This window comes from Archocentrus centrarchus, chromosome 19, assembly GCF_007364275.1.
Source record: "Archocentrus centrarchus isolate MPI-CPG fArcCen1 chromosome 19, fArcCen1, whole genome shotgun sequence".
NCBI lineage: Eukaryota > Metazoa > Chordata > Actinopteri > Cichliformes > Cichlidae > Archocentrus > Archocentrus centrarchus.
Window position 1 is genome coordinate 26,425,030 of NC_044364.1, and position 12,191 is coordinate 26,437,220.

At 39.0% G+C, this 12,191-nt stretch overlaps 1 protein-coding gene across 1 annotated transcript in view; it reads left to right on the forward strand.

Moving 5' to 3' along the window:
* The first annotated feature begins 3,603 nt into the window (after positions 1-3,603).
* rnf213b (ring finger protein 213b) overlaps positions 3,604-12,191 on the forward strand; it is a 42,022-nt gene continuing 33,434 nt past the window's right edge. Inside the window, exons 1-18 of the mRNA XM_030754540.1 lie at positions 3,604-3,636; positions 4,129-4,295; positions 4,386-5,065; positions 5,139-5,294; positions 6,349-6,518; positions 6,614-6,900; positions 6,988-7,232; positions 7,441-7,647; positions 7,736-7,949; positions 8,053-8,108; positions 8,181-8,346; positions 8,426-8,566; positions 8,872-8,970; positions 9,106-9,234; positions 10,570-10,735; positions 10,821-10,988; positions 11,252-11,401; positions 11,498-12,126. Of these exons, the coding sequence (XP_030610400.1) occupies positions 4,197-4,295; positions 4,386-5,065; positions 5,139-5,294; positions 6,349-6,518; positions 6,614-6,900; positions 6,988-7,232; positions 7,441-7,647; positions 7,736-7,949; positions 8,053-8,108; positions 8,181-8,346; positions 8,426-8,566; positions 8,872-8,970; positions 9,106-9,234; positions 10,570-10,735; positions 10,821-10,988; positions 11,252-11,401; positions 11,498-12,126 (3,762 nt within the window). The 5' untranslated portion in view covers positions 3,604-3,636; positions 4,129-4,196. The remainder of the gene's footprint in view (positions 3,637-4,128; positions 4,296-4,385; positions 5,066-5,138; positions 5,295-6,348; positions 6,519-6,613; positions 6,901-6,987; positions 7,233-7,440; positions 7,648-7,735; positions 7,950-8,052; positions 8,109-8,180; positions 8,347-8,425; positions 8,567-8,871; positions 8,971-9,105; positions 9,235-10,569; positions 10,736-10,820; positions 10,989-11,251; positions 11,402-11,497; positions 12,127-12,191) is intronic.

Here is a 12,191-nt window from a genome sequence, read left to right on the forward strand (position 1 = left end):
TATTTAGATTAAATAAATAATTTTTTTTAAAAAAAGTGCTTAAAACAAATGCAGCTTTTTTTTCAGATAATTATTTGTAGCCTTCCCTGACTTTTTAGTATTAGTCCTGCTAATATTGAGTGAATGTAAGGCATTAACAGGTCAAAAAGAAGGTTTAATGTCTCTTGTTTTGAAGCAACCTACGTAAATGTGCAGCTATAAATGGTAAATTTATCTTTTCAACTATATTTAACAGCTCAGGTGTATTTCTGCGAGATTTCTGCTCATTCAAAGCATCTTTGTGTTTTGGATGTTTTAAGAAGCATTTTGACTGTTTCATTGATGGTAGCTAAAATCCAGAACCAGCTGTTAGCAAACAGCTGAAAAACAGTGGCTCAGAGCTTCAGAGAAAAAAATGTCTTAATGGTGGAACTCCTCTTGTGGTTCAGGTTCAGTGGTCCTATGAACTCAAAACTCATATTTAATTATTTTAAAAAATGACTGATGAAGAGAAAAGACCCCCTACTGAGTGATGATGTGTCCCCTGCATCTCCTCTACACCTATGGCATAATGAATTTTTACATACCTGTCAGTTTATACAGAAAGTAATCCACAGACAAGTCCATTATGAAAACTATCATTAGATGTAACTCTAATAATGTAATGCATCTATATACTACGTAGTATACAATTTATTAGTATACAACAGCTCATCAGCGCCCAAACTATTTTTTCTGCTTTACTCTTTATATTATAAAAAAAACTTGCATAATTGTGAGTATATTTTTTGCATAGTTTTAGTACTTTCACTCAGTTAAAAGACCTGAAAACCTCCCCACCACTCCTTTTTTTTTTTTTTTACATTGCTTTTATTAATTTTTTTTTATTAATTTTTTTCTTTTGGAAACAATACAACTAATGTTTACGCAATAAGCGCTAAGCAAAAAAAAACCAAAACGTTTCCTTCCTGATTTACTCACCTGCAGCAGAGCGAGTGAACACCAAAGGATGTGCCAACCTCACGCTGGTTTTAGACAACTGGAAATACGCCATCATGACCCAGATCAAAGATCTCCTGCTGCATGACCACAACACCGTGCTGCCCGACTATGGGAGGTGAGGTCTTCGTTTTAGGCTTTCTCCAAGTCTCCTGCAGCCCAGTTACACAAGTTTCAGGATCTGTACTTCTGTTTAAAACTGAAGAACATTAAAGTGTCGGCTTTAATATGAGCAGGTTTATCTAGAAAAACCTTGAGGGAGAAGTGTAAAGGTTATTTTCCTCTAAATGTGACCACAAATGATAAAATGAACATCACGTCAACATGAAATTAGTGACTGAGAGCATGACCTCATTAGGAAAGTGTTTTCTGACACCAACTGAGTATTATCTTCCCCATAGACTTTTGAGACTGCTTTTCACAAATAAAAGTGTGACCCCTGCTGGTCATTAGAAATAATGCAGGTGTGAAGCACCTCTAGAAGTACAACAACGCTATTGTCACGTACAGTACCAGTCAAAAAATTTGGACACACTCATCCAATTATATGTATATACATGCATTTAACCCATCATACACGCAGTACATAGCACACGTACAGCACAACATGTAGAGCAGTCAGCAGCTGGAAATCACCCAGGGTGCAACTATGGTGGTAATGAGTGGAGACAGGTGGCAGCTGCACTTCAATTTTCCCGTGTCTACCTGAGGGTTCTCTGAAGACAAGAAAGAACCCCCTTTTAAACAGGAAGAAACCTCTAGCAGAAACAGGTTAATGGAGGGGCAGCCATCTTCTGCAGCTGATTGGGGGGTGAGGTGAAAGAGAAGAGGGGGAAAAAAGAGAGTACAGAGAACAAATACAGAAAAAGTTAATACAGTGATAGCAGAGAAATGCTCAGTGGATTATGGGAAGTCCCCTGGCAGCATGAGCCTATAGCAACAAGTTTGAAGCTATAAAGTAGAGATTATTGTAACTAATTTGGACACAATTAATTAGTGGCCAAATTTCTTTGTGGCCTTTCAGGATCCAGCCTCTTTCAGAAGCTCTGGGAGATCTCTACAAAGAGTTCAATGCCCTGAAGGAGCGTCTTGCTGAGCTCATGACCAAGTTCGAAGGAGTGGAGGCTTTCGTGGACGATGTGAGATCAGGGAGGAGCCCCGCAACACCCCGAGGTGAATCCCGACCCCTGGGGTCCCTGCCAGAGGAGGCAGATGCTGCTGGAGTTCAACCTAACAGAAGGAGGAGCCGAGTGGTAATTCGGAGAATCGAGAAACCTGCCGGGTCACAGGATTGAGGAACGTTCTGATACAGCATCATACTGTTAGCGAGGTGTCGAGATGGGATTACATGTTTTTCTTAGATTTGAATTCTCTGTGTTTTCTGGTGCAGTTTCACTTTAAAATACTTTAGTCATTTTAAGCTGTGCACAACACATTTATAACCTGGACTTTATGGCAATGAAATAAAGAAACCCAAGACATTGCTGCTCCTCTGAACTCTGAATTCACACAAATCTACTCAAAAAAAGTGTCAGCTGCCAAAAACATGAGAAAAAGCATCAACAGAGTGCACTGTTGGCTCTGATACTGCAGTAATCAAAAGATGCTTCTTCTTATAGCATTTTACTCATTTAAGTCTGAGGTCAGTCTGATAAATAAATCATGAAATTTGTGTGACTTTAAGGATGAATCCGCTTTTCCATTTTTGGCATTTGGCTTTCGGCAGAGTTCAGTCTCTGGGCATGTTTGACTGTATACAGCATGGAAAGGTTAATAATAATGTTAGACATCACTTGTTTTGGTCATGATGTTTTCATTATGGTTCCTTTGGATTTCTAGTTGTCCTCAGTTTGACAATAACAGTGCCTTCAAAATAAAAGTGCATTTCAGTTTTGTTTCATCCCAGAACATTTCTAGCTAGGGTTAGGGCCAGTTTTGGTTATTACAGTTTGGTATTTCACATTGTTTGATTCACACTGATTTCACATTTGTTCTTTTATTTTTGGTACAGGTAGTATTCAGAGGAGTTTGATCATTTTAGTTCAGTTCAGTTTCTCTTAAGATTTTTTTACTTAGTTTTATAGGTGCACAATATTATTTACATCACTGTTGTGTATCTATGTGTAGTTTTTCGTGGTTTGTTGAGCTATAATGTGCATTTATCACATGTATTGGATGTTTTTGTTTGTCTCTTAAAAAAAACCTTTTTTTTATGACAAAGTAGATTCTTCTTAGAGAATAGAATAAAAAATCAGATAAATGACTGTTGTCAAATGCTGGATTTCTTTGTTGTGGTATTGAAAGTGATCACCTGAGTGCAGCATAAGTTTCTTGTTTGATGAAAGTCTGGCAGAAACGAAACTGAAAACATTACTACACGTTTACGGACTGTCAAGAAATTACCTGCCGAAACGAGACGAAAAACCCTGCAAAGATGCGCATTAACTGATCTGAACTGACGATTATGAAACCGAGTCATATTTTAATAATAATTTTAATAACAGTTTTAGCTTTGCTCGATAAAGTGGATCTTACAGGAAGATAAGCGCCTGCAGGTGAGTCGTACCTTTGTCGACGACCCCTTAGCGTGGGCGCTCACAGCAGGAAGTTCAAGAAACGGACAGATTTCAGTGGACGGGAACAAGCTTCCATAAACAGGTAAACAAACACAGCATTAAACTGTATTTCAGAAACGTCGCTACAACTGACGGACACCTTCAAATCATTCGTTACTTATTCTGCGTTTATCCAGTAATAACTGGCTTTATTTCATTGAACTCGTATTAGCTTTAATGTCACAGGAGATTTTAGTGCATCTCTGGGACTTTGTGGTAGTTTTTACTCATTATATTGGAATTTATAGTGTTATTGTGTTAAAATACGATTGCTGCTTTACATAATCATGAATTGATTGTTATTATATGAATGTGGACTGCTGATAGGATTAAGCATCTAATGGGGTGTTTTTAAATATGGATAAATGGATATCTGGCTTTTTAAAGACTAATCCTGATTAATTGAAAAAGACTGCAGACTGTGGCATCATATGCTGTGTAATATATTTTTAAGGTATTTCTGTTCCTATGACGAAGTTGAGGTGCAGTCATTTTGCCACTTCAACAGTGCTGACCTGAATATTATGTCTCTCAGACTGTAACAGAACCTGCTTGTAATATTTAAAGAGAGCAGGGACTCACCTGAGAAAGGTGTCCCTACAAATGGAGGAGGGGGGAGGAAACCCCCACAGTGCTGGTGGGCCACAGGTGAAAAACAAGGAAGCTGAGGATTCTGCAAAAAGACCATGGAAGAAAAATAAGGTAAAAATGCATAACGTGACAAACAGCTTTGAGTGGCATGTTAGCAGTGTTTTAGCCATCATAAAATATATAAATTAATGTCTCTCCCAGGAACATGGACTGGGAAACCCCAGCAGGAAATTTCATGAGAAAGAGAGAAGAAGAAGAAGGAGAAATCAGAGAAGAAAAAATGCTAAGGGAGAAGCAGATATCAAAAGTGAAAACACAACAAAGGACCAGAATGAGACTATGGAGACTGAAAGAAGCCAAACCCAGGACAGTGAGGTTCCCCAGGCTGAAGACAACAACAGCAACGACCGACACCAGAAAGATGTTAAGATGGTGCACGCTCAGACTCAAACAAGGAAGCATAAAGGCACAGATAATTTCACACAGACTCAAACTGTTACTCAGAAGAACCAGGAAACACAGACAGACTTTTCTGTACCAAAACAGGATGAGGCAAAAGGTGAAAAGACTCAACTCAGCACAGAGAAAGCTGCTGAGGTGAAAGAAAAACAGGACAAACCCAGGCTGCAAGAAGACAGCTCAGTTCAGACTCCATCAGGGAAAGGTCTAGATGAAGAAGCATCATCATCAGAGTCAGCCAAGGAGCAAAGCACTGAGAAGAAGTCAAAGCCTAAAGAGGAGAATCCCTCAGCAGGAAGTTCAGGTGATGCATCTCAAACTGAAGAAGGTGCCAAAATAAAGTCTTATGCCAAAGCTGTAGCTGGAGAGGGAGGGAGTGGCAAACAGTCCTCTGTGGCAGAAAAAACATCCCAAAGCACACGGTAAGGCTGGTTTTAACAGCTTTGTGAAACACTGGGGCTAAAGCTGTAAACTTTGATCTTTCTACCTCCACAGTGATCGAAGCCCAGTGAGACCTCCACCTGGACCTCCCATGTTCACCATTCACATCTATGCTGTGCTGGACAGAGCGTTTAGATTCAACCAAGAATGTGACACACTGGTGCTGGGTTTTGAACAAGAGTATTTACCCCTGAAAGTAACACAGTTTGTGTAAGTATTGATAAAATCTGTACAAGCTGGAATACATAGAATAGGCTCCAGCCCCCCACGACCCTGTAACAGAGATGGATGGATGGATGGATGGATGGATGGATGGATGGATGGATTTTATACACAGAATATAATAGTACTGTTCTCATTTCCGGGTATGCGTTAGTGCCATTTTGTCAAAGCTGCTCGTGTGTCTCATTTACACACATCATCTGCGCCCTGACCCACTTTAGTGGCCAGTATCAGTCACACATTTTATAACTTGTCATTTGTGAACAAGCAGGGTTGCTGTTGTCAAGATCTTTTCCTAAAACATAATTTTTTTATCACTGCACTTCATTTGTATTTTTAACTTTGTCTCTTAATTAAGGTCTAAATGCAGCAGCAAGTTCCCCTTTCTCTGAAGCAAAGAGAAACTTCCAGTCAGTATCTGTGATGATTTATTTTGCTGAGCAATGGATTAAAATTATGTCTCTCATTTACTGGTAAAGGTGCTTGTTCCATTTCAGTTTCATTTCAGGCCTTTACAACATTTCTGAAATGCTTGCACTTGGCCTAATTTTTAGTATCGGCAGTTGTAATAAGTAAAATAAAAGAACTAAAGAACTTTTCAGAAACAAGTGAAAATGATTTCATTTTGTTTATTACTGACACAGTCCTGAAATAATCACACAGAGCAGAGTGTGGGTAGGAAGAAGCATCAGTGCAGACTTAGTGTTGGAGGGCTCACTCCTCTTTAGGCTCTTTGGAGTGGAACAGCACTTCATGTCACATAAAACCCACCACTTGAATGTGCAAACAGAAATGAGGTAGGGGATTGTAGAGTTGGACCTCTGAGTATTTGAACTGTCACAGCTGAAGCAGTACACTGTTTTATACTTTGTTTTGCAATTCTTGCCCAGTGCTGAATGTAGTTAGAGAATCGATAATTAAATAGCGTAGACCAAGCCGGATCTACAAGGACAGGAAAAAAGTCATGCATGCTAAAAAAAAGTCATAGCATTTAATGGCATGAAATCTCACACTGTTGAAATGTTCAATATTTTATGTTTAGAGGACTAAATAAGGAAGGCTATCTGGTGGAAGCGCGTGTCTCTGTTGAAGAAAGTCGTTTATTACGAGGTGTGGTGTGTTCTTATTGTTATGGTGTACACCAACGAGGTAAAAAGATTTGGGGATTGGCCATGAGGCGTGTTCAAATTCCTTCAGACCCGAGTGTTAAAGGTAAGATAACTAATCATTTAGCTTAATAATATCAGTCCCCAGTGTGGGTTTGAGTCTTTCTGTTTAAACTGATTAGATGTCTTTGTTTTATGCAGAGCTGCACCTTTATGAAGGCTTCATTGCCCGTGACAATGTGCCACAGAGTGTTTGGCAAAAAGGTTTTCATATGTTTGGCTGGAAGAACTCAAAGGGTGTGGAGATTTCAAACGCCTGGCAGGCCTCAGCTACAACTCTGCTGAACAGAATCTTCCAGAAATGGACTCCCTCAGAGAGACAGAGCACTGAGAACCTGTGTCACAATTTGGGGTATTTTATGAAGAGCCTTGGTTCTGCTCATACAAGAATGGCATACCCAGACCATTCATGTCCTCCTGAGGTCAAGGTCGGTATAGCAAGAATATTTAATATAAAAGTATAAACGATCTGTGGAAGCTTCAATATTCCACCAATCACACATTTTTATTTTCAGGTATCAGAGCTGATTTCAGAGCACTTGCTTCAGATCTTAAAAGGCAAGCCAAAGGAGAAGCTCCCAAGCTCCTGCAGGGACACCAGTCCTCTCATTCTCGGGCTTTCTGCTTTCATGGTTACCCAAAACTGTCGCATCAACCTTGGAGTTAAAGGCTGGGCTGAGCTTTGTCTCCTGGTCTCTGAGTCTGCAATGGACAAGAAAAACCTGGATGGGTTGCAGAGTTCTGTCACAAACGCACAGTTGTAAGTTTGGCCAAAGAGTTTTCATGGACACCACCGATGTTTGCGCCAGTTAATTGTACTGTTTAAATACTGTACAAATTAAATTTGCTGCTTATTTACCTTTTTAAGGTTATTTAACCTTCATCTTTACAGAAACATTATGTTGGTGTACAGACTGAGGTATTGATTTTTGAGCTTGTATCCTCACACTGTTTGTTTCCCCTCTCAGCACCGTGGTTGGTCTGATAAACCACTGTGCCCAACAGACGGTGGCAGAGGTCATTCTGCTGATTCCTCTGCTTCTCAGACTCAGACAGCCAGGAGCTGATGCAATGAAAGTGGGGCCAGCTGTTGCAGAAGAGGACTGGTCTGGACTTCAAGGCATCAATTTCATCAGATTCAGAGAGAATATTCTGTCCTACCCTGATAAGAGAAGGTGAGTCTGTCTCAACGCCACCTTGGGTTTCTTTATTTCCTTGAAATTTTGATCATATCAGCTAAAGTGTTTTATTTTTTAATCACAGAAGGATACTCTCCCTGGTCCAGAAGCACTTATCACTAACTAAAGAGATGCCTGTGCTCCTGATGAGCTGGTTATCTTTGGTCACATTTGAGGATCTTCCAGAGTTTTCAAAGCTGACAGAAGTACCTGCTGAACACCTGATCCAGAGTCTGTTGTACAGACTGAGAAAATGTGCAGAGAAAACTGATTTTCAAAGAGCAGAGGAGAATGTAAAGGTGAAAAAAATCCAACAACTAATCATGTAATATAAACTTGCATAATAATAGTTTCATCTTTAAAACAATCCTCTGTGACCATCTTTGTCCTTTCTACATGCAGCATGCTCATAAATCCTTCACACACATCCTGCAGAAGGTCATCAAAGAGAAAGACAGGTAATGACATCTGAAATGTGCTTCATGCATTGTTGCGTTGTACTTTCAGTAACTTTAACTTTGTCTCTGTAGAATTATTGAACGTGAAACCATTAAATCTGCGTTCATGAGCAGCATCCAAGTTTCAAAGAGCATGTGCCTTTTAGTACGACTCATCCCACAATACCACGTCATAGTCCTGTCCTACCAGCTGGTGCTGAAATTAGTAGAAATATTGGAGGCTAAACTGAGAAACGAGGTAAAACTCTTCATATTTACAGAATGCCTCGATATGATGCATTATCTTAACTCGGTTATCTTTGTTTTGTGCCTTTTAGTCCAAAGAGGAAGAGTTTGAGCAGGAGCTCCTGAAGAAGATGTTTCCATTGCAGGAGCAGATTACAAAGTGGAGATATGATTTGCTTAAAAAACCTCTTCTGACATCATCAAAAACACTCTGCTACCCGAAAGAAATCGAGGTGTGCAGCAAACCTGGTTGATTAAAGCAATATATGTTACTAATTATGATGCTTTTTGATGAATCAGTGAATCACTTTGTCAGTAATCATTTTGAAAATTTCCTTCAAAAACAAAACAGGTTTCATATTATTAAAATGGTCACATTCTAAAAATGAAACGGAACCAAGTAATCCTTGATAATGTAACTGCACACTAACCTGGGCTGATTATGAAAATTTATTCTGACTACATAATCAGCGTTTCTCCTCAGCCCTGCCTCTAATCACTCACTTCATCTAATATAATGCCTGTGATGAATTATCAGATGTGGGATGCGCTGCTGAAGGTCGAGTGCTCTTTTAAAGAAGTTTCATCTTACTGGAGACAGTGCCATGAAAAAGACCTGAGGACGAGGATTTCCCAGGTCAGGGCCTGAGTGCTGATCATCATTAACTCATCCTTATTGCTGTTACAAACATCTGAGTTCATGTGTAGACTAGATTGTTTCAGCATGCAGACATTTTCCCTCTAAACTCATCTGAGCTGTTTTATTTTTCAGGCAAGTGATGAAGACAAAGTCCTGCTCTGCTGCCTCAACTCCTCCCAGGCTGCCATCAGCAAAAGCCACGATGTCATTCAGGCCTGTTTCAACGAGCTGTGTCACTCTGCAATCAAGGCAATCTGCCAGGTTAATAAATTACTCAGAGCACAGCTTCTGTATTCATATATTTCACATATATTCATCTATATATTCTATTTTTCTGAAGCTTTTAATGAGTATTTCTGAAGTGTTTTAGGCTTGTTCTTTGGGGTGAATATTCTTAAAAGGCTTCCAATACCAAACAAACAGAGATTAAAGATTTAAGTGATGCAATGCTTCAACATCAGGGTCAGAGTGTTGTTCAGGTGTTGGTCTGTTATCTGTATGTACACACAAAAGGTTTTATCAGTTTTCTTTAATAACTCAGCTTAATCACAATAAATCACAGGAAATGCTTTTACCAGGTCAAATATAAGATTTAGCCTTGGAGTTTTTATGATGTATAACAAATTCAGTTATTTGGATGTCTGAGCTACAAAACTGATTAGTTTGAACATTACATGAGCTATAACTCGCTGGAACACTTTGTTTTTCACCTGTTTTCTAGTTTTTGTGAGTTTCTACCAGAATTATTATAGTTTCATACTTTTAATAATTTTTATTTTTCAGTTTTAGTTTCAGTGGCTCGATTTAGCTGGTTTCAGTATAGTTTTTATTAATTTCAGTGTAATTATATATATATATATATATATATATATATATATATACACATATACACATATATGTATACACATATACACATTACACACACACACATATATATATATATATATATATATATATATATATATATATATATATATATATATATATATATATATATAGTATATGTATATGTATATGTGTGTATATATATATATATATATATATATATATATATATATATATATATATATATATATATATACACATATATATATACACATATATATATATATATATATATATGTGTGTGTGTGTGTGTAATTTGTCAGGGGAAGGTGTGTAAACGTCCTACTCTCAGTAACATTTGCAACAACACATTCAGACTGTTTATAAATTTGACAGTGAACAAAGACTAAAACCTGAGATGGGTCCTGTATATATTTATATATTCTGCTTTATTTGAGTTAGAGTGTAGTGTTTGTTTTTCTGTCACATAATTTTAGCTTTTAGGTCAGTTTACTATAAAATAATTTTACTAGAGTAAATTTAAATTTACTCTAGTAAAATTATTTTATGCTAATGTTGGACATCTGCACCATATTTACATCATCATTGAATAAATGTGTAGTCAGAGATTGTGAAGCACTTCGACAGCATTTATCTCTCTTTGACAAATTCTCCACATTAAAGTCAGTGTTGAAAAGTGAACGGTTGAACTGCTGCATCTAGTTTACAGTAAAGAGTAGTGGCCTGCACGTATACTGTTTGTGTTTTTAGAGAGGGCAGGAGGGCGACCTGATGCGCAGTCTACCTTCTGAGGTGAAAGGTCTTCCTGCTGCTGTTGTGTCTGCTGTTGTGGTCGAGTCAGCTGCGCGGTTCAGAGACCGCGTGGTGGTGCAGGTGCTCGATCCTCAGTCCGCCATGAGCCATCTACTGTTGGATGGTACATCATTTATTTCTTCTTAAAATATATTTACTAAGTGTTGTTCAAGTTTCATAATGACTGTAGCGTTACTGCTTTGGTGCAGGTGACTGGAAGTCAATCAAGGTGGATGACACTGCAGGGCAGGTGGTGCACAGCTGTGTGGAGGCTGTACACTCTCTGATAGGGTCTATGCTTCAAGGAAACGTGCCTCTGGGACACCTGCAGACCTGCCTGAAATATAAGGAGCAGTTTAAGAAGCTTTACCAGCAATGTATGAGCCTTCACAAACAGTCTATTTCTTATTTTTGTTATAATGATATTTCACACATCCTGTTCTTTATATAAAAGAGATATTCTAAACTTTTATTAACAAGAGGGATGAAAAGAAGAATTACTTAAACTAAGTTCCTTCATTTGTTTCTTTACTTCCTGCCAGCATGACTTTATACAGGCCAGAAACCGCCTAACAAAGAGAGCGTACCCCTAACAAAATGAATGGATGGATTAATATTAGCTGCATCTTTTTTTCCACAGACAAGAAAAACACCAAATCTGAGATGGTTCCTGTTACTGCAGACACTGTTCTGGCTCAGAGGGAGAAAGATTTGAACATATTCATGGAGAGGAAGCAGCAGATGGATACACTCATGAAGATGATAGCAAAGGTTACAGAAAGCATCACAGGTGAGTTTAATGAAGCATATATTAAGATGAATTATTTTAATAGTTTGGCTCTGTATGGAAGTTCTATGAACATTAACATGGTTCTTCTGTAAATAGTTCCTGAGATGTTGACCCTGGAGGAGCAGCACAGTGCAGATCTCTGCACTGTGAGCCTGAACAAGCTGCTGTTTGTTCAGTCCTTTGATGCTGAAGGGAAGTTAAAGACAGCTGGTTCTCCACGGGTCCTCTGGTACAACATCAGTATGAATGCCCTGAAAATGGCCATAGACATGCACAAACTGCATGACAGCAACCTGATTCTGTCCTCATGGGTCAAAGGAGCTGAATCTTTGGCAGCGAGACATCCCTCCTCAGCTCCTGTTCCAGTGACCCTGACACAGGTCTGTGATAACATCTGGAAACCCCTGCTGATGGAGTTTGTCACCCTCGGCATGAGCATTGCAGAAGCAAGTATCACTTTCAGGCGGCTCGATCAAGTTTTGGAGGAGTCTGGGGACCAGGGTGATGGGAAGCTAATGAAGACAGAGCTGAGCCTGATGTCGGAGATATTTTCTGAGGCAGAAGGGTTCAAACCTGAGAAGACCTGGATGAAGCTGAGGCTCGATCAGATCCAGAAGTATCGACAGCTCCACGAGGCAGCGGCTGCAGCCAGCGCAGTGCTGAAAATTGCAGAAAAAATGAAGCTTTCTGGAAGCTTCACTCAGATTGAAACACTCAGCCAACTGGTAATAGTTTATGAATATTAATAATTAATTGAAGCATTGTTCTCAAACTCTTCTGGCATGCCTCA